The sequence below is a fragment of the Artibeus jamaicensis genome, unplaced genomic scaffold (genome assembly GCF_021234435.1).
Source record: "Artibeus jamaicensis isolate MK-2021 breed Jamaican fruit bat unplaced genomic scaffold, CSHL_Jam_final scaffold_11, whole genome shotgun sequence".
NCBI classification, from domain to species: Eukaryota; Metazoa; Chordata; class Mammalia; order Chiroptera; family Phyllostomidae; genus Artibeus; species Artibeus jamaicensis.
Genome location: NW_026522027.1, coordinates 1166949 through 1193131, shown reverse-complemented (window position 1 = coordinate 1193131; position 26183 = coordinate 1166949). Strand labels below are relative to the sequence as shown.

General features: G+C 39.4%; 1 protein-coding gene across 1 annotated transcript; it reads left to right on the top strand.

Annotated features, from left to right (window-relative positions):
- The first annotated feature begins 800 nt into the window (after window positions 1–800).
- LOC128625924 (carcinoembryonic antigen-related cell adhesion molecule 1-like) lies at window positions 801–5082 on the top strand. The gene is made up of 3 exons (XM_053655749.1): window positions 801–937; window positions 1843–2193; window positions 4742–5082. Exons 1-3 carry the CDS (start codon window positions 874–876, stop codon window positions 5020–5022), a joined length of 696 nt encoding a protein of 231 aa, XP_053511724.1. The 5' UTR covers window positions 801–873; the 3' UTR covers window positions 5023–5082.
- The last annotated feature ends 21101 nt before the right edge of the window (window positions 5083–26183 follow it).

Here is a 26183-nt window from a genome sequence, read left to right as displayed (position 1 = left end):
GAAGTGGTCCTGTCTTTATGTCAAAAGATTCCATTTTGCATGGGCACTCAAATTAGTGGGACAGCTGCTGAAGCTGTGTGTTTAAGGTGTCACTTGGGCATTGTGATGTTTCCAAAGTTTCACAGGTGGTCTGATGCCTAGTAAAGGTTTCAGTGGTGACAATGTCTATGATAGTTTTTTTTAATAAATATTTTATTTATTTATTTTCAGAGAGAGAGAAAGAAAGAGGGAAGAAGAGGAAAACATCAGTGTGTTGTTGCCTCTCATGTGGCCCCCACTGGGGATGTTGCCTGCTGCCCAGGCATGTGCCCTGACTGGGAATTTAACTGGTAACCCTTTGGTTCACAGCCCCTGCTGAATCCACTGAGCTACACCAACCATGGCGATGTTTCTCTGTCTTAGCTCTAGAACTGCTACTTTGAAGGGAAAAGTTAAATGTGATAGAAAGAAACTGTGGAAAAGGCCAATATGCACCTTACAGGGAACTGTGGAAAATGCCCCAAATCCTGACAACCCTGGCTTCTGCTTTTCCAAACTCAGCATGAGAGTGAATAATTGTGAGTGTTTATATGCATGTGTACATCTGTGTGATGTTGAGAGACCTTAGGAGTTTCCAGGGAACCAAGTTATAGAAGGGCAGTATTGGTTACAAGGTACAAGGGTGGCAGAATGAAGGCATGGAGTGGGAGTGTCCTCTGCACAGACTCTGCCCCCAGCTCATATGACAAGCATAGTAAACACGCCCCAGAATAAAGCTCAGCTCACAGTTAGGACACACAGAAGGTTGTACCATTCTGGACAAAGGTGTCTGTGAGCCTCACTGAACCTCAAGCTTCTCTCAAAGACATAGTCACAGAGGAGACAGCAGACACCATGGGGTCTCTGCCAGTCTCTACCCACAAAGGACATGTCCACTGGCAAGGGCTCCTGGTGGCCGGTAAGTAGGAGACAATTCCTTGGGATATACTAAGGATCTGACACAGAGACTAGCTATAATCTTCTGAAGAGGCCAGTACTCTAGAAAAAAAGGAAGGCTTCTTTTTGGAAATGAAGGTGAAAGATAAAGGAGCAGAGTAGGATGAGGAAAAGGGCTGAGCAAGAGGAAAATCTCATAATCTGGAAGTGGTGGGAGGCAGAAAAATCTCAATTGCTAATTATTTTCTATTATTCATCATTGCGTATTGAATTATGAAAACTGTTAATAATAATACTGATTTATATCATGAAACACTAGAAAAAACTTATCCAGGGGTGCTAGATATCTTCTTTACCACCAACCTCAGAAATGGTCCAATATACCCCAGAAGGTAGAAGCTTGAATTGCTTATTTACTCAATTCCAAGTACTTGCAGCCTGTTGAATTTACTGAAGGTACAAGATCCAATGTGGTCCTGCTTTCATTGGCCCCATGTTCTATGGAGAAGAGAGGGAAAATGAAGAATCTAGATATGATGTCAGGTACCCAGAAAATCCATGAAAAAAGGCAGAGCAGACTCTGATCAAAAAGTGAAGACAGAACACCTTTAGAGAAATAAGTCAGGAAAGGTGTTTTCAAAAATGCCCCTGAGTGTCGGAAGGAGTCTGAGCACAGTGAGGGGGAAAACAGGAAGACACCTGGAAACAAGTGTCTGAAAGAGATAAGATAACAGTTTCAGAGGTGCTCAAGTAATGGGGGTCATGCTGTTGACCTTGACCATGGAACACACACACACACACACACACACACACACACACACACACACCCAAAGGCTGAGAGATAAAGAGACCTGCTCAGGATTCAGGGTCTCGTCTTTTCTTCACAACACTTGCATACAAACATAGATTTTTTTTCTTATTTTCTAGTCTCACTCTTCAACTTCTGGTGCCAGCCCACTACAGCTCAACTTGCTATTCTGTCTACCTATGCTGCTGAAGGGAAGGATGTGCTTCTACGTGTCCACAATAAGCCTCCTAATCATTCAGGCCTCGTGTGGTACAAGGGTGAAGGCGCGAACAAAAAGAATATAATAGCATTTCTTTCAGAAAAGGAAGGAACGATTATATTAGGTCCTGCATTTGGACGAGTGGTAGTAAAACGAGATTGGTCCTTGCTGATAAAGAGGGTCACCAAAGCTGATGCAGGAATGTACACTATAGTAGTCCACCTTACAAATCAAAGAAAAGAAATAGGATTTGGAAGGCTTACTGTATACGGTGAGTGATTGCTCTCTGACCTCTTGGTATTGGATGGGGTGACTTCTGCTTCACACACAGGACTGATAATCCTGCCTGCATCCCCCCCTCTGCATTTTGTTTCAGTTTGGGATTTGACATTCAATGCAGGGATACCCAGAGTATAGACAAACTTCCTAAGATTTCAGTTTCCTTCCCAAATTCAAGCCCTGCAGATAGTTAAAGCAGACAAGAGTATGTCTAAGATGGAAGTAACTCAGAAAAGTGGGATTTGTCTCAGTTAAGCATCCTGAGCACCTGCCTAAGAACTTGACCCTGAGAATGACCTTGATGTACTAGGTCAGAGCATGGTCTGAGAGGCCTCCAGAAATTCTTCCCAAGCTCAGTTCAGAAACTACTCTCCAGAATACTGTCCAAGAAATATTGACTGTGGGGAATCGTGTGCCTGTGTTAGCTCAGGTTTAGCTTCCTGGGAAAGGCTGGGTGTGTAATGTTTTAACCATTTCCTAAGTCACAAGGCTCTGGTGCTTGTCACCAGCTAGGGCGTAGGATCAAGAGCCATATCTTGGCAAAATTAGAACTCAGTATCATCTTTGTCTGGGTGTGGAGTGCACCATTAGATGATGTTCTTGGATATTCCTGATTGTCCTGTGTGACTTAGGAAGGTTCAAGAAAAGGTCAGCATCCCCAGAAAGAAACAGAAAAACGATGCTCCTGGAAGGTCCTCATTCACCAGGGATCAGCCCAGGAGATTCTCTCTCCACGAAGTGGTGTGGATTCTTTTGTGTTAGGTATCATCAGCTAATAGGAGTACACTTTGTTCTGTGTAGTGGACAAAAAAGAGAAAAAGAAAAATAATGTATTTTTTCTTTAGAACCAAATTACCTGAAGTAACAATCAGGGTTACTGCATAGTTCTCTTGCTCAGGTGGCCTATTCTGAATCATTTGGGTCACACTCACCTTGAAAGATTTGACATACATTTTGGCCCAGAGGCCTAAGCAGTCAACTTACCACCAGCTTGCTCCTGGGTGGTATGTTATTTCTGCACAAACCCCTGCCTCTGGGATGTCCTGGGAAATGGTGCCTCATAGAAACACATTTCAGCTGGGTGATAGAAGTCTGTACAGCTGCAAGGAAACACTTATTTTCAACCAGGCAGTCAGGGTCCATGAAGAATCAGAATTACAAGGGTGCAACTGATGCAAAGTCTTGTCTTTTCATAACCTAACACTGATACTTAAATGACACCTGGGAAAGTCTGTAGGTTCCACTACACACAGAGCTAGAGGCCATATGTTCTCTGAGCACCCAGATTCCCAAGCATTTTCTAGTGATGCACAGACCTTTTGGGTTTTTTCAAAGACTCAAGTTGACTGAGATGTGAGAGGAGCCAACTCTGTTTGAAAAAGCTTTTGGAGAAAGGAAAGGTACTACACAGGACAAGTTTTACTTTCTTACCTGCAGAGCAAAGTTAACCACACCCAACATCACAAGCAACTAAGTCAACTTGGAGGGTTTTGACTTTCATTTTTGTAAATAATGGTGGTGTTGAGCATTTTTTCTGTGACTTTTGGCCTCTTGAATATATTCTCTGGAGAAATGTCTATTGAAGTGTTTTGTTCATTTCTAAGTCAGTTTGTATGTGGTTTTATGGTGACTGTTGAGTTGTAGAAGACTTTTTGCATATTCTAGATATTAACCTTTTATTTGCCATATGATTTGCCAAGTATTTTCTCACATTTCATAGGTCACCTTTCGACTTGTCGTTTTGATGAAGAACAAATTTTTCATTTTGACAAATTCCAAGTTGTCTATTTTTTTACCTTTGTTCTTACTGTCATATTGATAAAAATCATTGCCAAATCGATGTCATAATGCTTCTCCCTATCCTTTTGTCTAAGCATTTTATAGTTTTAGGTGTAAACTTTAAAATTTGATCTCTTTGAATTTTTGTGTGTGGTGTCAGACAATGACCCATGTCACTTGTCTTCTTTTTGCAGATATTGCTGTGCAACCCATTTGTTAAAAAGAGTGACTTTTCTCCATTGAGCAGTGTTTACTACCTTATAAATTACTTCACAAAAGCTAAATACTTTTTCACTTACTGTAAACTTCCTTGGCTCAAGAGATGGACAAAGTGATAAGCCTGCCTTCCACAACATGGATATAAATTTAACTAAGAAATGGGACCTGATGTTTCTTGGGGTGGGGGGAAGAAGTCCTAGGGAAAGATCAATAAAAGCTCATGAGTGAAAAAATTCTATCTGATTCTGAGGGTATTGGGTGTATAAGCTGGGAAGGGGTTTTGGGAATTGCTAACACAGATGACTGAGGAAATATCAATGGAATCGTACTGGGGTTACATGTGACCAGAGACTAGCTGCAGATCTCTCCTTACATAATTTCACCTGAACTTAGACAACTGTCCTTCTGTAAATGTTGCGAACATACTCTGGTGGCTGTTGCATAGCTCACTGTGGCTTGTGAGTTGCTAAGATCTGAGTAAGTAGCATGGGTCCATGTATTAAGCTTATTTTTAAACAGTGACAATCTCTGTTTCTCTACAGAGCCTAAACTAGTGGTCTCTCTGGTAGCCAGTAACACCACAGTCAGAGAGAATGAGGATACTGCCGTCTTGACCTGCAACACAAATGCACTCTTCATCCATTGGTTGTTCAAGGGCATGGATCTGAAGCTCAATGAGCGCATGAAGGTATCTGAAGATCATCGAAGCCTCACCATAAGCCCTGTGAAGAGGGAAGATGCTGGATATTACTGGTGTGAAGTTTCCAACCCCATGGAGTCTACTGAGAGTTGGCCTGTTATGTTGGATGTGAAATTTGAGTGACCCTCCTTTCTTGCCATATGTTATTAAATTCTAAATAAAAAGTTTTGCAGCATTATAATAGATTTTTTGAAGATGACTATTTCTTAAAAGATTTGCAGTGCATCAATAAACACTAAAAATGTGACCACACATTGTAATTATTGTTGAATTATGGTCATATTTCAGACAACTGTCATCTCTGGTTGGTCTCATTTGTACCATGTCCACAGAGAGCCAGCAGTGGTCCTGTGATAACCAGTGGGAACAGGTGATGAGCTCACAGATTTGTGCTCTGTCCTTCTTCATGTAAATTTGTGGAGGGTACCAGGACACTATTGTTTGCATTGGGAATGGACAAGAGGACACTGGTATGAGTAGCAACACTGATTTGAGTCTTTCTCTTTCTTTCAAAAGATTTTTAAAGCCTTGAGAATTCTTATGTATATGTCCATAAAATTATTTCCGTCACTCCAATACACTTTGTTCCTTTTGTTAGTAATATCTAATTGTAAGCTTTTGAAATAAAATAAACACTTTAGCTTATGTTTTTTAGTTCAGATAAATTACCATAAAATTTAAAATGTCCTCATGCTTTATGAAGCTATGTTTGACTAGTAATACATTTCTTAAGTGATATTACTTCACACCAGTAATATCCAGTTTGACCTCCTTGGTCTGTGGTATCTGTCAGAAAAGAGGACACCACTCAGAGCTAGAGAGAATTTCTCAGGGTGAAGCTTTCTAACCTTAGGTGACTGTTAAAACTTTCATTGTATGTTTTATTTAGGAAAAAAGAAAACCTTCATCAGAGACAAATATGTGGTGAAAGTCAGTTCCTCTGCATTTAGGTAACTAATCAGGCCAAATCAGGTGTCACCAGCCAAGTCCTCCATAAACCCCATTTGCTCCTTTCTAGGTCTCACTCAAATGTCACAAAAACATGGAGGTTTTCCTGACCATCTTACATAATAAAGTAAACCCCCTCAATCCACCCACTCTCTCTACTGAATCCCAACTGATTCCTCTTTAGAGCACTTGTCCACATCAGGAAAGCTTTGGGAAGTCTCTCTTGGATTTAGTCATTCAACTGCTTTGCCCACTACACTCTCATTTCTACTCTGATTTCTTTACATGTCCCTCCCTCAAGTGAGGCATTGTCCCCTCAAACCATTCACAGTGTGGACTTGACCTCCCTGGAGTTTATCTTATCATGGCAAGTGGTTGGCAAAGCCACTCAGACTCTTAATTTTATAATTTTAGCCTTTGAAATTCACTTTCACTTGTCCTTATCCCCTACTTCAATATCAATCCAGACTCTAGTGCCTGGGCAGCTAGCTATTCTATTGCAAGGGAGATGCTCTTTCCATATCCACTTCGTTTGGTGGTTTTTCTTCAACCACCCTAGCTGTCCTCTAGGGCCCAGAGAATAGACCCTGGGCAAGATATCACAAAGACCACTCCACAGAAATGAAGAATAGTATGCTTTGGGTTTAAAGATATTTCTTTAATTCTTATGTTCTTAGTTATTGTTTTATCTACTGCATTTGGATGCTATGTAAATAGTTTGTTGAAGAAGTTATTTCTGAATTACAAATATTTTCAATGTATAAGGATATTTCCATTAATTAGTATGAAGAAAGGCAATCAATTCATTTTTATACATATTTAGTTTTTTTGAACAACATATGCACACATTGTTCACAACAGTTCTTCTTAAAGACTCATTTGATATTTTTTTACTGTGTGAACAATAAAGTCTATTCTATGGAAGCCACATTTAGTGTCATTAGAAACATGAAATTATTTCAGTGGTATGTGTACACATCAATATTATGTTTTTGACTCATTCTTTAGCTATGTTATTAATAGATTTAGGAAAAATAAATTTATTTTATTTATGAAAAACATTGGTCATTAATAAACTAAAATTGTGTTAGTTTATGTTTTATTTTAATTTGTGTAAGCTAATTAACTTGAGGAATTATTATAAACCACTTTTAATTATTTTCAGAAGACATGGACACAGACACATCAATACACAGAGACACAACCAATGGCATGATCATTTAATTTTAAAACTAATCAGTATTTCTGAGAATACTGGCAAGGTCCCAGGGTTATCCAGTACCTCACGAAAAAAAATCATAAAAAGTTAAAATATAGAGAAAAGAAATATTATGAAATACTGAGCAAATTGTGAAACCCATCAAGAAATCAATTCAGGAATATGCTACTAAGCTTGCAAATATGTTTGGATCACATATGAATAAGTGATGATTATAGACCCAATCTTTGGCTGAATGACTTGGCCTTATTTTGTCAGCTGGAGTTGAGAATAGAGTTCTCTGGCAGTCCCAGAGTCAACTAACCAAGTGGCATGAGTTTGAGGCCATGAAAATATAAGATGAAACTGTACAGTTGTAGAATGAAATTGTTCATGAAAATCAAATGAACATGGCTGAAAAAGAAAGACCTTAAATTGATATTTAAAGTGCTCAGGGAAAAAGATTGGAGACCAGTCTGGAACTGAATAATTCTGGGACAATTTATTGGAGAACAAGAAACCTGGCATGAACTTGCAGGGCTTTATATCAACTGAATGTGACTCTCTTAAAGCAACCTTTTGTTCGGAGAAGATTATGATGACTTTTGGGCACAGCCACTAATACTGTTAGCAGTGTAATGAGGTTAAACACACCCAAGTGGACGTGGAAACATTGAGCTTTTAAGAACGTTTTTTTGCACAAACATTGAAATTGAACCACAATAAGCTGAGAGTTTTGTGGTTCATTGGACTTCACATATGGGCAAGCCATATTGCTTCTAATTCAAAAGCCAGTGCAAAAACCAATAGAATAACAGAAAATATGCTAATTGGGCAGCTAGTCATATAATCAGAGCTTATCATTCTTCAGGTAAGAAGAAAACCAAATACTCTCTTCAGATAGTAGAAGACACGTTGGAAACACAGCAGATTACCCAGTCTTTTAAAACCTCTTTCACAATATATTTCACAGCTGCACAATTGAACTTGTTGGCCTGTGACTTATTTAGTAAATGCCTGGCACTCTTTATATACTAATTTTCCGTGTTCGCAGTTTTAAGGATGCTGTTTGTGTAAACTGAGAACTGTCTTGTATTGCTAAGCAGAAAGACAGGGAAAGTCCATGAAAGAAAGATTTCAGGGAAGTCTTATTGATTGTACATCATTCTTCTCAAATCACATAAATGTAACTGCTTTTAAACTACAGCCTGATGCAGAAGACACTTTATTAAATAAACGATAATAATATATTTTATTAAATAAATAAATAAATAATAATAAATAAATTCTGCCATGACACAGGTATAAAAATGCAAAAAACACATTAATATAATTGTTGTAATAAGTTGAATTCATTAATTCATGATACTAAATTTTCCATTAATATTTAGAGAAAAATTTTAAAGTTTAGATTTTCGAGGGCAAAATAGTTTTAAAAGAGATGCAAACTAGTATAAAGGAAACATGGACTACATCTAAGGGGGGTGGTAATGGGAGGGAGGGAGGGAGCGTGGGGGGGCTGGGATGGGAGTAAAAAACAGAAAACTGTACTTGAAAAATAATTAAGTAAATTTTAAAAAGGAGATGGAAGAGCAGGTGCTCCTTCTGTCAGTGATGCTTTTAGCCACTGACAGAATGATGCTTTCATTTTTTTTAATTAAAAAATAATGCTTTCATTTTTTTTGATTAAAAAGCTTCCTTTTGGGCTTCTGGCCAAAAAAGACTTGTAGATAGATTCACATTGTCTGCTCACACAACCATAAGAAAGGTGACAAGCAATCTTAAAGCAAAAAATAACAAGAACTGCCAGAAAATCAGAGTCTCTGGTAGTCCAACAACCAATGAGAATAGAGAACCATGGAAAACTAGGGTGAATACAGGTGTGGTATTATGGTGAAGCTTCCTAACATTGAGTGGGTGTTAAAACTCCCATCTTGTCCCAAAGCAAGTAGAAGAAAGGAAATAATCAAGATCAGGGCAAAATGAAATGACATAGAAACTAAAAGACCAATGCAAAGCATCAATAAATCCAGGAGCTGATTCTTTCAAAAGACAAGCAATTTCAACAAGACTTTAACCAGGATCTGTCACAGACCCCAGTTCCTGGGGTCCACAGTGTTGTAGCTGAAACAAAAGAAATTCACACAGACAACCTAATCATGTAGAGAAAAATGGCAAGCGGCTGCTCTCTCAAGGGGAGCAAAAGCCTTGCCTTTTTAAAAAATTTTTATTTTATTGATTATGCCATTACAGTTGTTCTATCACCCTTCATTCCCCTCCACCCTGCACCCCCTTGCCCCTAGCATTCCCCCCCTTTAGTTTATGACCATGCGTCTCAAGTTCCTTGCATTCTATATTTCCCATACTATTCTTGCCCTCCGTCTATGCTACTTATTTTCTCTACCTTCTCCCCCCTCTCCTCCCACTCCCCTGTTGCTAACCCTGCATGAGATCTTCATTTCTATGGTTCTGCTCTTGATCTAGCTGTCCTTTTAGTTTGCTTTTGTTTTCGATGTCATTGTTAATAACTGTGAGTATGTTGTCCTTTCACTGTTCATCTCTTTTATCTTCTTTTTCTTCGATAAGTCCCTTTAACATTTCATATAATAAGGGCTTGGTGATGATGAACTCCTTGAATTTGATCTTATCTGAGAAGCACTTTATCTGTCCTTCCATTCTAAATCAAAATTTTGCTGGATAGAACAATCTTGGTTGTAGGTCTTTGGATTTCATGACTTGGAATACTTCTTTCCAGCCCCTTCTTACCTGGAAAGTCTCTTTTAAGAAATCCTCTGACAGTCTGATGGGAACTCCTTTGTAGGTGAATGTCCCCTTATCTCTTGATGCTTCTAGGATTCTCTCCTTCATTTTAATCTTGGATAATGCAATTATGATGTGCCTTGGTGTTTTTCTTCTTGGGTCCAAATTCTTTGGGACTCTCTCAGCTTCCTGGATTTCCTGGAAGTCTATTTCCTTTGCCAGATTGGGGCAATTCTTCTTTATTATTTGTTCAAATAAGTTTTCCACTAGTGGCTGTTCCTTTCTTCCTTCTGATACCCCTTTAATTTGGATGTTGGAGCATTTAAAGATGTCCTGGAGGTTCCTAATTCTCTCCTCATTTTTTTGAATTCTTGTTTCTTCATATTTTCCTGTGTGGTCATTTTTTTCTTCCTTCTGGTTCACTTAGTTCATTTTAATCTCAGTTTCCTTTTCATTGCTATTGGTTTCGTGTGCAATTCCCTTCATTTCCATTAGTTTAGCCTTCATATGTTCCTCTAATTTGTGACTAAAATCAACCAGTTCTGTGAGCATCTTGATCAACAGTGTTTTGAACTGTGCATCTGAATGTTTGGCTACTTCTTGGTCGCTTAGAGTTACAGGCTCTGGGGCTTTGAGATCTTCTGGAGCCATTTTTGGTTTGTTCATGTCCATTAAGTATGAGGAGCTGGGCAGGGTCGCTGGGTTGTGATGCTGTATGTGGGGGCGGGATCAGAGCAGGGAAATGGCAGCCCTCTCTGCTGCCTCAGGTGGCTGGGACCTGCTTGGTCCCATCTCACTGCCCACTCCCTCACTGGTCTATCTGCACAGGAATGCGCCACCACAGTTGACCTGCTGCCCGGCGCCCTCGCTGGATCCACCGGTGGCTCACTGGGTCACTCGCTGGGTCCACCTTTTGCAACCCCAAGCCTGGAATCTGTGAGTCTGAGTCCCTCTTACCCAGTTTTTCTGTGCAACCCCGCTCTGCCAGCTGCTGGTTTTGCCCCTCTTACCAGTCAGGCTGAAGCATTCATTGTTATCAGACTTCCAAAAAGTTCAATTTTCTGTGTTCTGGCTGTGTTTTCTGTTGCTAAGATTTTATTATCTCTAAACTTGGTTGTGTGAGAAAGCACAGCATCTTCACCTATGCCTCCATTTTAGCGGAAGTCCCTAAGCCTTGCCTTTTGATTCCATGAGCTTTTATTGTCTTTCTGGGCAAATTACAGGAAGGTATTCATTAACTATGGACAGATTTGCTTTAGGTGGTTACCTTTTACAGAAAACAAAGGAGAGGATGCTGGTAATCATATCACAGAAGAGGGATATTTGCAAATGAAAAGGGAAAAGTGGTTGAACTAGTTACACTATTATTGGAAGGTTTAGTATGGATTTTAGGAAGTTACTGTGCAGTAAATGTTTGCTATTGCAATTCAGGGTGAGGGGATTTTAGCAGGAAGGGGATTTAAAAGGAAGTCTCAAAACAGCCTAGGTGCATTGCAGGCCTGATTCCCCATGGGAGAACCTATCCATGAGCTTGGGTCCTGTGCATCAGACCTTTTTTTCCATTGAAAGCTGGGCCCATGCCACACAGAATGGTGTCCTTCAAGGTTCATCAGCAAAAAAGGATATATGATCCAAATAAATAAAGCCAAAAAATGAAACGGGTGAAATTATAACCAACATAGATATACAGGGGATCATAGAAAAATATGATGGACAAAAGCTTTTCCACTAAGATCAGGGACAAGGCTGTATGTTTTAACAATTTCTATCCAACGTAGTGTTGGAATTCTAGCCATGGTGTTCATACAAAAAGAAGGAAAAAAGGATCCAAATTAGAAAAGAGGAAGTAAATCTGTCCAGGTTTGCAGATGACATGATAGTGCACATAGAAACCCTATGAACTCTACCAGTAAACTGCTGGATCTAATAAATGAATTTGTCAAAATATCAGGATGAAAAGTCAACATTCAGAAATCAAAGGCATTTTTTGTACACCAACAATGAAATATCAGAAATAGAAATTAGAAAAAATATTTTATTTACTATAGCAAAAAAAAAAATACTAAGGAATAAATTTGACCACAGAAGTAAAACCCTGTACTCAGAGATCTATACAACACTGAAGAAAGGAATTAAGGAAGACACCAATAACTGGAATCATATACCTTGGTCATGGACTGCAAGAATTATCATCATTAAAATGTTTATACTACCCAAGGTGATCAAAAGATTCAATGGAATTTATATGAAAACACCAATGATATAATTCACAGATATAGAACAAACATTTCAAAAATTTACATGGAACTATAAACAGCTCTGAATGGCTTCAGCAATTATGAGCTCAAAAATAAAAATAAATAAAGAAGGAGAAATCGTAATGCCTGATATTTAACTATATTACAAGGCCATTGTAATCAAAACAGTCTGGTACTGGCATAAGAATAGACACAATGAGTAGGGGAACAGAATAGAAAGGCCAGAAGTAAATCTGTGCCTACATGCTGAATTAATATTTGACCCAGGAAGCAGGAACATAACAAGGAATAAAAATAACCTCTTCAGTAAATGATGTTGGGAGATCTGAATAAGTACATGCAGGGAAAAAAATGAAACTAGACCACCAAATTACAGCATACACCAAAATAAAGTCAAGATAGATAAAAGTCTTAAATGTAAGTCATGACATTATTAAAGTCCTAGAGGAAAATCTAGGCATGAAAATTTCACATATACTAGCCAGCTATAGTTTCATTGATACATCCCCTATGGCAAGGGATTGAAAGGAAAAAAAAATGAACAAATGGGGCTATATCAAACTATAGAGCTTTTGCATTCCTAAAGAAAACGACAAAATTGAAAGGGAACAAAGTGTGTGGGAAAATGTTTTTGCCAATGATATCTCAGACAAGGACTTAATCTCCAAAATATATAAAGAACTAACACAACTCCACACTAAAAAGAAAAGCAATCCAATTAGAAAATGGGCAAAGGATCTGAACAGACACTTCTCCAAAAAAAAAAAAAACATATAAAGGGACCAGAGACATAAGAGGAGGCTCAGCATGACAAGACATTAGAGAGATATTGAAATTAAGAGCAAACTGACACTAACCAAAGAGGAGATGGGAGGGCATACTGGGAGGAAACAGTGTGAAACATTTTCAGGAATATCTAGAAAGGATAAATCGACAAAACCAAAGGGGCATAGGATCAAGGGAGGGGGAGAGTGTGGATTGCTAGGGTGGACAAAGTGGTGGGGAGAAATGGAAAGAAACGTACTGAACAGCAATTTAAAAGTTTAAAAAACACAAAAATGAGATACCACTGCACACCAGTCAGGATGCCCATCATTAATACATCAACAAACAACAAATGCTGGCGAGGTGGTGGAGAAAAGAGTACCCTAATAGAATATAGGTGGGAATACAAACTAGTGTGGTCACTGTAGAAAACAGTATGAAATTTATTCAGAAATGTGAAAACAGAACTAACTACCTTGCAATTTAGTAATCCCACTGCTGGGACTAGACCCTAAGAATCCTGAATCACCAATTCCAAAGAACCTATGCACCCCAATGTTCGTAGCAGTGTAATTGACAATAGCCAAGTGCTGGAAGCAGCCTAAGTGCCCGTCAATAAGTGAGTGTATCAAAAATCCATGGTACATTTAAGCAATGAAATACTAGACAGCAGCAAAAGGAAATCCTACCATTGGTAACAGCATGAATGAAGCTGGAGAACATTATGCTAAGTAAGATAAGCCAGGTGCTGAAAGACAAATACCATATGATCTCACCTCCAAGTGTAATGTATGAATGAGGGAGATCAACAAAACAAATGAATAAGGGGAAAATCTAGAGTTTTATAATTAAAGTAGAAAATGATGATGACCACAGGGGAGTGGGGAGGGGGGAGTGAGGTTAAGAAGGGAGAGGGATAGGTAAAGGAACACAAATAGAGGATTCCTCTTCATTCCACAGGTGACCTCAAAAGAAGTGTGGCTTAGATTCCACAAATCTCTACCTGTAAGAAGGGACATTTGGCAACACCTTAACTGTCAACAGTATAATCATTCCATATACATTGTCACTGTATCTTGAAGAAACAAAATCAGAGAGATTATTAAAAAAAGACATCCTATCATAAAACTTAAATACCTAGGAAATACGCAGGTCTCTGTTACTTTAGCCACCAACAGGCTTGCACTGAATAAGACTCTTTGAAGCCTGATTTGACCTGGAGTTCAGAGAAGACATCACTCTCCTCATTCCTTGTTTTCTTTTTTGTTTTTACAAATTTCATGTGGAATTCCTGTATCTAAAGAGTCTGCATACAGAACTAGGAAATCAGAAATAAACATCTTCTCTGGTTCTATTCATTTTCTGCTCCCTGTCTAGTGTGTTGGACTGAGAATCTTGGGGACCTGTCCAGAGGTAGATTGTGTGTAAGCAGAGGTGAATGCATAGCAAAGTCATGGAGAAATGGGGTCTGCCCAGTGTCAGGTGAGAAATTGTGAGGACTGAGAGGTGTGAGGGTGTTAGGCATTGTATGTTTCAAAGGGACTTAAGGTATCATGCAGGAGGGTTTGTTTGGAGATGCAGAATGAAGCTGAATTATATGAGTGAGTAGCTGACCTACTTGTTCCATGAGGGGCAACTGGAGCTTGTTGGGTGAAGTGGAGTACCATTCATTCACATTAGGATGGGCATGAGGGTAAACACAGGGAGGGGATGAAGGATAATGTTTTGAACACTCAGATTTGTTTCCTGACACTGGAACTAATGGGAGCACCTGATATACAAGTCCACAGGGGTCATGTAACATCACATATGGTAAAGAAAACAAGGAGTAGGACCAGACAGATTAAACTTTATGTTTATAAAGTACATCAGAATAAACTGTGTGGTGGGTGTGTTTCTGTTCAGTTCAGTTACTAATCAGGACAAAGTAAATTACAGCAAGCATGTCGTAGGATATAAAATACCCTTATTAGTTTTATTTGATATTTGAGCCAAGTAAACCATGGAAGGTGAGAGCAGAGAGATATAAAAGCAAAGCCTCCTGGGAGATGCAATCCTGGCTCATTTCAAGGACACTCAGCAAGTTTGTACTTGTGCCTACATTTTTAGGAACTGATATCTCTTTTTTTCATATTTTTATTGTCCTTCAAATACAATTTCTCCATTCCTCCCCTCCCCCCGCACTATTCTCCCACACTTCAGCCATCTTCACTTTCCACCTTGGATCCTATGCTTCTTCTTAGATTTTATCCATGTGTCCTTTATATTTGTTCCTGAAAATACTTCCCTATTTTCCCTCCATTATTGAAGGAACTGATAAAGATGTAAACTGCGTGGGTCTTCATGGAAAGGGATTTTGTTGTGGTTCCTCCACTGTGAAGAAGAGATTTTTTTGGTATGACATAGAGTCCTTAAATTTTCCAGAGTCAAAAACCTTCAGACAGGTTTTTTCTGACTATAGTCTAATGACATCTCTATTTTAGATAATTCCTTTAGAAATGTGATTGTAATTTGAAATTACTGATTCATTATATGGTTTTTTGAATTATATACAAGTTTATCTGAACAGTTTTTGCCAGTGTTAAGCAGCAAAGAATATTTGTCTCTAATGCCTGGACCCATTACTATGAATTTTAATTTTCCTGTTGTACCTCTGTCCCATCTCTGAGGAAGAGTAAAAACTGCCTTGTTTGGGGGCTTTTTCAGACAAAAAACAAGGACCTCTGGTTAGGATTGTGTTCAGAGTTTTGTTTATCTTTGTTATAAAGCCAATTAGCAAACAAAGATGCCTGTGAATCCTTCTGTTCTAAAATGTCTCCAGATTTTTAATCAGGGGTTTTGAGTTCTGTCTCAGTGCCTTAATGCATGGCCTTTAATACAGTCTTACTTTTATTTTTAAACTTGTTTCACTCATGTTTTACTTAATATAACTTCCTAGTAAGTAGTTAATCATGTCATTTTATTTGAAGTGTTGATCTTTGACATATTATAATCTTGCAATTTTTCTTATTTTGAAATAAAAAAGGTTTGCATCATTCCCCTCTCTTCTACTTGATGCTCAGAGCATGAGATGACCTGACTTCCCAGATCCTTGTGGGGCCCCAGGTTGCCTTAATGCAGACTTGGTTCAGAATCCATGAAGACGTGCCATCGTGAAAGGGCACAATTCCACAACTGCCTTACCATCAACAGTGTTCTCATTCCACATACATTTTTCTGCACCTTCAAGAAACAAGATCACAGAGATTTTAACAGATATTCTGCCATCAACCTCAACAACTCTAGTGAACATGCAGGTCTTTGTTACATCAGCCACCCACAGGCATGTTCTGGTTCTATTCTTTTTCTTGTTCCTAGCTGCCTCTGGTATATTTGAGAGATCCTAGGAGACCTGTCCAGAAATGAATTGTGTGTAAACAGAGGTGAAGACAGATCAAAGTCATGAAAGAATGGATTCTGCCCAGAGACACATGAAAGATTGTGAAGTCTGGAATGAATTAGAGTGCTAGGCATTTTCAGCTTACAAGAGGCCCTAAAGGTACCATCCAGGAGGGTTTGTTTTGGAGGCTCAGGAGGATGCTGAATTATATGAGTGAGGGTCTGACCTATCTGTTGAAGCAGAGACACTGGGGCTCCTGCAGAGAAGTGAGGGTGCCATTTTCCCAGACTAGGATGAGCATGAGTGTAAGACACAGAGTTGGGGAAAATAATAATGTTTTGAAAACTCAGATTAGATTTCTGAGATTGGGAGAAGTAGGACCAGTAGATGTTTAAGCTGTCAAGGATTATGAAAGGGGGTGTATGGGACAGAAAATGAAGAGGGGGCAAAGACAGAATTAAGGTTGATAATTTCTGTGAGTTAGGATATAGGGTAATGGGGAGAAATGTCTCACTGGGTACAGTGTTTTATGTGATTAAAATCATTAATGGGTAGACAAGATGGCTATACAACATTGTGACTACAGTAAATGACACTGAATTGTTCACTTTTAAATGATTAAATTTATTGTGTAAATTTTACTCATAAAAGAATGATGCTGAACTAAAGAACCCAGATTAAAGAGAACATACTACATACATGAATATAAATATATACTAAAAAATGCAAACTTATCTATGGAGAAAGAAAGAAAATGTATAATTGAGTGCAAACTCTTGGGGTTGGGTGGGGAGAAGAGGGAGAGATTACAAAGGCATGTGAGAAACTTTTGCATGGAAGGGATTCACATGGAGTATGCACATGTCAACATTCACCAGATTTTACAATTTACATATTAGTAGTTTATTGCAAGATCTTATTCAGTGATCAGTAGTGATAGCATAAAGACTAAACTGAGATATGAGTCAGGGTCACAGGACTAGTTCTTCCTGAGCAGCTGTGGATAATATCATAGTCACAGGGGACTAAAAAGTTGGCAAATTTTAATTTAAAGTAAAAAGATATAAGCCAAGAAAATAATGTATATGTTAAAACTATTGTTTCAGAAACTATACAGATAAGACCTGTCCTTGCCCCTGAGAAAACAGCTGACCTCCTGGGTCACTGCTAAAGATTTCTGTCTGGGGACGAGTGGAGGCATCCAGGCCTTTTTGTTCCAGGGACAGACAGATTGACCACAATCCCCTGGGAACAGCTAACTGCCCAGGCTAGGAATGTTGCAGCTGCTTTCACCCAATCCTCTCTGAATCTTAAAGCTCTCACCCTATTTTGTTTGTTGACCATTATAAAAATTCTGTCCTAAAAAGAGAAGACAAGATGGTATGTTAGGTCATGAACTCGCCATCTTCTCAGATTGCTGGCTATCTAAATAAAGTGCCCATAAAGATTCAGTTGCTTTCATTGCTTATTGCGTTTGATAGTGACAGGCAACTCGAATGATGGTGTCTTTTATGGTTTTAAAATGAAATACTGGACTTAGCTCTGAAGATGAAAGGCACTTTCTCCCTGAAGGTCCAGTCTCTGGTGTTCTTAGGTGACTAAGAATCTCTGTGCAGGTGTCTGAGAAAATTTCTCAAAATGTGCAGGACCTCATAGAGAATTCCAACTCAACTGTAATGAAATAATTGATGAGTGAAAGGATGCTCACATAAAGGTTGCTTGCCTAGTACCTGTCAGAAAATCTGAGACACATGATAGTTTGGTGCAACTCAAGAAGTTACAACACCTTAAAACTCAACCCATAGGAAGCCAACTTAAAGCTACCATGAAACATCCCTAGAAATTTACACACACTCTGCAAATATACGAAGAAGAGTAAAGTCCATGTAAAAAATAACGATTTTAAGGATAAAAGCTCTCAATCCCAGCCCCCTCATTACTATTTTTTATTAATTTTATTTTTTATTTTATTAATTTATTTATGTAATTGTTGTTCAAGTACAGTTTTCTGTTTTTCACTCCCATCCCAGCCCCCTGCCTCGCGCTCCCCACCACCCTCCCATTTCCACCCCCCTTAGTTCTGGTCCCTGTGTCCTTCCTATTTGTTCCTCCAAATCCCTCCCCCTTTTTACTATTTTGGCAGCTAGACAATAAGTGAGAAGCCTTTACTTACAAATACTTTCAGAAATGGAAAGGTTTTAATATAGAAGGTATGAATTTATTATGGCCAACATAGAACTCTTTAGCCGACTAATTTCTGGATGCAACATTTTTATTTTATTTTATTTTATTTTTTAAAAAAATTTATTTTATTTTTCAAGTACATTTTTTGTCTATTTCTCCCATCCCAGCACCCCCCGCCCCATCTCCCCACCTCCCTCCCATCCCCCCCCCCCAGTCCTCATCCCTGTGTCTTTCATACTTGTTCCTCAAAATCCCTCCCCATTTTTCCCCTTAAATTCCCTTCCCTCTCCCCTCTGGTCACTGCCCACTTGTTCTCTATTTCAGTGCCTTTGTTTTTATTCTGTTTGCTTGTTTGTTTTATTCTTTAGCTTCCTGTCAAAGGTGAGATCATATGGTACTTGTCCTTCAATGCCTGGCCTATTTCACTCAGCATAATGCTTTCCAGTTCCATCCATGTTGTTGCAAAGGGTAGTAGCTCCTTCTTTCTCTCTGCTGCATAGAATTCCATTGTGTATATGTACCACAATTTTTTGGTCCATTCATTTATTGATGGGCACCTAGGTTGCTTCCAACTCTTGGCTATTGTAAATTGTGCTGCTATGAACATTGTGGTGCATAGGTTCTTTGAAATTGATGTTTTAGGATTCTTAGGATATAATCCTAGCAGTGGAATTGCTGGGTCAAAAGGCAGGTCGACTTTTATTTTTCTGAGAAAATTCCATACTGTTTTCCATAATGGTTGTACCAGTCTGTAATCCCACCTCTCCAGTGAACTAAGTGAACTAAGGACCCGGTTTCCCCACAACCTCTCCAACATTTGTTGTTTGTTGCTTTGTTTATGATAGCCATCCTGACTGGTGTAAAGTGGTATCTCATTGTGGTTTTAATTTGCATCTCTCTGACAGCTAATGGTATTGAGCATTTCTTCATGTGTCTCTGGATATTCTGTATGTCCTCTTTGGAGAAGTGTCTGTTCAAGTCATTTTTCCATTTTTTAATTGGGTTCGATGTCTTCCTAGAGTGGAGTCGTGTAAGTTGTTTGTATATTTTGGAGATTAAACCTTTGTCTGAGGTATCATTGGCAAATATGTTTTCCCATACAGTTGGATGCAACATTTTTAAGAAGACAGTGCAAAAATTTAACTGAATAAATGGCAAACATATCTTTTTTGAAAATAGAAACTTCTAGGAGTAGCACAGAGAAATCCTCTCTTCAAATTATAATAAAAAATTAGGCACTCTCTATGAACTAAAATGTCTTCTGTAGCTAATAAATGCCAGCACATCATTCCTCCTCTTTCCACATTTCCTTCACTACATACTTTACCCTCTGAGAGATTTTATTTTTGTCTGGAATGGCCCTCTTTCTTCTTTTATTTATTTGCTTATTGATTTATTTATATTCTCTTCTCTCCCCTGCTAAAATAAATATACCCTCAAAATTACCTGGGCTGCTTTTTGTGAAATTCTTGTACAAAGTCAAGAATCCATGCATTAATGGTTAGCATTTGGCAATCCTGTTCTTCGTAGGGCCCCCATTCTGGTAACATCATGAAATTTTGAAGAAATGCTATTGCAAAAGAAGGAAAAGTGATGTGTGTGTGTTTTAAGAAAGTTTAAAAGTCAGGTGTCTATCCCTGACTGGTGTGACTCAGTGGATTGTTTGGAGCCTCCAAACCAAAGTGTCGCCAATAGATTCCCAGTTAGGGCACATACCCTGGGGGTGGATAAGAGACAAACACACTTTGATGTTTCCCTCTTTGTCTCCTTTCCATTCTCTCTAAAAATAAATTTATAAAATTTTAAGTAAGTCATTCGTTCTGCTAAGTTGGTTAATTCTGAGTGACAAAAAATAGCTAAGATCAAAGAAAGTTGGACAATATTACTGGAACTAAAATATTGAGAAAGGAATGTTATGAATACATACTAGAACCTAATTAAATGAATATCCTCATACCCTAACTTAAAAGGGACTGCAAACTGTATTATTCCAAAAGAGGCTGAAGTGGCTATAAAATACAACCCTCCATGCCTGCTGCTGAAGCAGAGTAAATGTACTTATAAAACTCCTACTGTCCTTACCCATGGAACTTTTAGATGGTAGTTGTACTTTACAGCATTGTATTTTTACAGCCTGGTCCCCAAATAAACTTTAAGGTGACAGCTTCCAAGTGTACAATGAGCAAAAATCACAGTAACAATAGATACTTTATGATGAATAATAGGTGAGCCATAGTTAATGTGACCCCATCCCATGGTCAGATGGGTAAAACTGGATTGGTGCATAGTCTACCCTAAACTATAAGTAAATGAAACATAAGATGCAGAACACAAAGAAATGAGACAGCACAACTTAGATCATGATAGATTATAGGTTAGAAATGACCCAGAAAATTTTTCTAATAAAAGCTTGTGGGAGTGAGTACTCCCATTTACCTCCTTTTCTCTTTTGAGAACATCAGCTTTGACTTCCATCTAAGGTGAAGTTCTTGCCCACTTGTTCACCAATGGTTTGTCATCCAGCAAGACAAACGCTGCCCCTAAGATGTCTTAAGAATTCCTTCCTAGCACTTGAGACAATTTTATCTAACCATAAGATGGGCCACCACTGTATCTTTTAGGTTGATTTATAACAAAAAGGGGCAGTGTAGACAAAAAAATGACCACATAGTAAACCTGATAAGCTCTGGGAAGGCCTGTGTGGTTAGACTCAGACACTCAGAGACATGAAGTAACTACATAGGATGGCCTGAAATTAAAATTTTAACCAAAACTGAGTATTGGGGATTGGTCATGTCGTGGGCCAGTATTTTTCCTGACAAAAGTCACTCTTCACCTTAAAATAGAGGGTTTCATTTATTTTTATTTTAGCACCTACCCTAATATACCTTTAATATTTCAGGGTAATTTCCTTTTTTTCCCAGACCCCTCACTGCACCATAGCAGAGACCACATACCTTCTCATTACTATGGTTATTGTGTTTATTGTTCACTGCTATCTTTTCTGTGCCAACCTTCATGACAATTGTGTCTATTTGTTTTATTTTTTATTTAGTCTCAGAGATTTCTGCACACCATGCCCTCTAGCTTCTCCATGGATTTCTTGAACCCCCCTAGGCCCCCAACTTTTACTTTCCTGTATAAAATAAGGGGCAACACTGCCATGTTTCTAAACAGTCTCTCAGTCCATTGTGGTTTTACTTCCCACAATTATCATCATCTTTGGCCCAAGTAGAGTCTTAAAAATTCCTGTCAGGTTGAAACATTACATTGTCAGCTGAAAATTCCAAGCTTCTGATAATAACTTGTTTTTTCTGGTGACCTGGCCTCACTCTGCAACTAACCAGAGGTCTGCCAAGAGATGCGTCATCACAAAAAAAGACACTCTTATCACCCTCATCCCTTAGAAAATTTCAAAAGAGCTGCTCTTTTCTAAAATCCAAGAAAGAACACCAAACATATTTTCATGAAATTACATGAGAAATCTGAGACTTCTGCAGGTAGGGTCAGTCACCCAGAGTCACCCAGCCTGCAGGTGGACTCAGACATGCTCTGTATTATCAGTGGGAATTTGGCTTCTTTTTCTGTGGGGCCTTCCCCTAATATCAGAGGGATTGAAAAGTTAAACACAAACTTCCCCCTATTGCTAGTGATTGAGAATCCAGATGTGAATTAAATGCAGTTTCTGAGGTGCAGTGGATCATGATTTAGATGCTGGAACTGAGATGAAACCATTACTTCTGCTGTTGTCTTGACTGATGGGGGCACGGGTAGCAGACAGAGCTTCGTGTGAAGAAGCACATCTTTCTGTATCTGTGGGTGGGGCTGTGGCAGTTTGACTTTGAAACCAGACTCCAGGGGTGACTCCCTAACTTCTATTTCTATAGCTACTCAGTGGTTTTACAAGTGATGATTCTCTGAGTTAAAAAACTTTTCTGCACAAGTGTTCAAGGCAGGTTTACTTGTAAGATCCGCAAATTGGGAAAAACACTAATGTCCATAAAGGGTCAATACATAAACAAAATTAATGAATTCCTGAAATAAGATGTAACTAGTGTGGGGGCGGCTTTTACCCGGAAGTCACCCGGTCTGCCATGGATGAAAGTAAACACTACCAAGACATGATCTGCTTGGGGAGGAGAGGTGGCCAGTTTCTCAGAGGAAAAAGGACAGGAGTCCCCTTCTTCAGGGGCTTTTATTGGGTTGTAATACACAGGAATACAGGGAGGCAAGGATAAAATAGTGGATAACATTTCAAAGAAATCTGAGGGTTTAGTCTGAGACAGTGTCTGTCAGGAAAGTGGGTTTGCAGAAATTTTGGGAGACATACTCATTTCCTGCTCGGACCCTTAATATATGAATGGAAGCACTTCTGGAAAAGCAGGTTTCACAGGATTCTTAGGAATTCTTTCTTATGCCACATTTCTCCCTGGATACTGCTCTAGCAGGGCAAGAAGTTGCACTGCCTCCCCACACAGGTTTTCGGGCTTAAGTGCATTAGAGCCAGAAAGTGCTTCTCCCAGAGAACATAGGGACTCAGGCTATGTCACATAGCTGGGGGCTAAGGGTCCATTGCCTCCTCTTTGTCGCAGCCCCCAAGTCCTTCCATGATAGCCTTCCAAGTGATGGAGTCTGGCCGAGTTTGCCCCTTTCTGTGTAAGGTGTCCTACCCATCATCAACATCAACAGTGCTTTTGGGGGCAGGGGGAGGAAGCTGAGGCAGTGTTTGCTATCAGAGACAAGCTTTGTCTCCTTTGTGGCTTGCAACTCAGAGGTCACTCACTCATTCTTAGCCATGGGAGGCAGTTACAATTCCTGAAACTAGGTGGAGTGGTTCCCAAAAACTAGAGAATAAAAAGAAAGATCTATGTCAATATATCCAAATTTAGCCTCAAGTTAAAGAATTTAAAATATAAATTTTGAAAATTCAATAAATTTATAAGAAAAATGCCAATGAATTTATAAGAAAAAAAACTGAAAAGAATTCCCTTAACACAAGAAAAGAAAAAGAAAAGGTGAAGAAAAAGAAGATTACTTGAGGGGATGAGAAGACTTTAACAGTAAGGGACATGGTCTTTATTTTCACTGTACAACTTCTCTAGTGAATGCATCTGAAAACATTTTCTAAATTGCATACATTCAACATATTAAGCTCATTACATTCAACTACAATTCAACAACTATATGAAAATTATATATACATTTAGAAAATGGTAAAGTATAAGTTGAATACAAAGTTTAAAACTAAAAATCAAAAAAGAAAAGATATCCAACTGTAACGTGACATTTTCTTTCCCATGTTTCTACTTGTTCACAGGAGGTAGCAGAATTACTCTGCAGATAGAGCCTTTCTGGGGCACCACTGACTCCACCTCAGCCGCACCCATGGTGCAGCAGCGGACCAACCACAACAGCAGCACTCATTCCACAGTCTTTTTAACTCTTCAGGATCCCACAATGGACTGTCTACTCTTCCATCCAGCCAAGCATCACCCCTACAAAAATCAGTCTTCTGAGGAAATTTCGGTTTTTTTAAAATTTTTTTAATTGATTATGCTGTTACAGTTGTTCTATTCCCCCCTTCATTCCCCTCCACCCTACACCCCCATCCCCACCATTACCCTCCCTTTAGTTTATGACCATGTGTCTCAAGTCCTTTAGATTCTATATTTCCCATACTATTCTTGCCCCCCCATCTATTTTCTATCTACTGTCTATGCTACTTTTTTTCTGTACCTTCTCCCCCCTTCTCCTCCTCCCACTCCCCTGTTGCTAACCCTCCTTGAGATCTTCATTTCTATGTTTCTACTCCTGCTCTAGCTGTCCTTTTAGTTTGCTTTCGTTTTAGGTGTGGTTGTTAATAACTGTGAGTTTGCTGTCCTTTCACTGTTCATGTTTCTTTAACTTCTTTTTCTTCGAAAAGTCCCTTTAACATTTCATATAATAAGGGCTTGGTGATGATGAACTCCTTGAATTTGATCTTATCTGAGAAGCACCTTATCTGTCTTTCCATTCTAAATGAAAGTTTTGCTGGATAGAGCAATCTTGGTTGTAGGTCTTTGGATTTCATGACTTGGAATACCTCTTTCCAGCCCCTTCTTGCCTGTAAGGTCTCTTTTGAGAAATCTGCTGACAGTCTGATGGGGACTCATTTGTAGGTGACTGTCCCCTTATCTCTTGCTGCTTCTAGGATTCTCTCCTTCATTTTAATCTTGGCTAATGTAATGATGATGTGCCTTGGTGTGTTCCTTCTTGGGTCCAACTTCTTTGGGACTCTCTGAGCTTCCTGGATTTCCTGGAAGTCTATTTCCTTTGCCAGATTGGGGAAATTCTCCTTTATTATTTGTTCAAATAAGTTTTCCACTGGTGGCTGTGCCTTTCCCCCTTCTGGTACCCCTATAATTCGGATGTTGGAGCATTTAAAGATGTCCTGGAGGTTCCTAAGACTCTCCTCATTTCTTTGAATTCTTGCTTCCTGACTCTTTTCTGTTTGGCCATTATTTGCTTTCTTCTGGTCCACTCCATTGATTTGAGTCCCAGTTTCCTCTTCATTGCTATTGGTGTCCTGTGTAATTCCATTCATTTCAATTAGTTTTGCCTTCATATATTTGTGTAATTTGTGGCTATAATCAACCAGTTCTGTGAGGATCCGGATGACCAGTGTTTTAAACTGTGCGTCTGAGAGTTTTGCTATTTCTTCATCACTTAGATCTATGGGCTGTGGGGTTTTAGATCTTGTGACATTTTTGGTCTGTTCTGGCCCTTTAAGTGTGAGAAGCGGTGCCTTAGACTCCCAGGTCGCTGGGTGGTGACGCTGTATGTGGGGGCGTGGTCAGAGCGGGGAAATGGTGGCCCTCTACTGCCGCTTGCTGTGGGGACCCGCTGGGCCCCAGTCCAACCACCCACTCCCTCGCCTGTCCGCTCGCGCACAAATGGGCGACCACAGTCAACACGCAGCACCGCTTCCCAGCTGTCTCCTCCGCGGTCTCTCGCCTGGTGGCTCGCTTGGTCGCTCACTAGGTCCAACCCTGTGCCTGGATTCCGCGTGTCTGGATTCCGTGCCTGAGTCCCTCTGACAGAGTCCTCCTGTGCAACCCCTCACCAGCCACTGGTTTTGCCCCTTACTGGTCAGGCTGAAGAATTTGTTGTTAACGGACTTCCGAAAAGTTCAATTTTCCGTGTTTTGGCTGTGTTTTCTGTTGCTAATATTTAGTTATCTCTAAACTTGGTTGTGTGAGAAGGCAAGGTACATCCATCTATGCCTCCATCTTGGCGGAAGTCCTCCAAAATTTTGTTTTTAACACCATCTCTTTTTATGGAGTAAATGTCCACTAACTCTCCAGGTTTCAGCCAAGAGGTTCCTTTCTCAGAAGTGCTCTTCATGTTCCCCAGACCAGCTGAGACTCAATACATACTCTGGAGGAACCAGAAGTTTTCTTTTGAGATCTTTCACTAGGTTATGATTAAGTTCTTGGGCCATGATTTACCTGACAGCCTGTGTCTGTTACAAGGTAAAGTCAATGAGCAGAGGGCCCACACTTGTTTGGAGTTTCCAGGGCTCGGCCAAGAGCCTGACACATGACAGAAGCTCTGTAAACAGGCTTTAAATGAATAAGGGACACTGCCCAGTAGAAGCCTTGCAGTTTGTGTGACAATTGCAGTGAAATTACATCTCTTATAGATAAAAAGGCTTTTGTGTCAGCATGACAGGAAGCCACCATGACCTTTGGGACATCCTACAGTCAGGCTTTCATTTCTCATACATTCAGGAAGAATAAAAGGAACCTCCTAA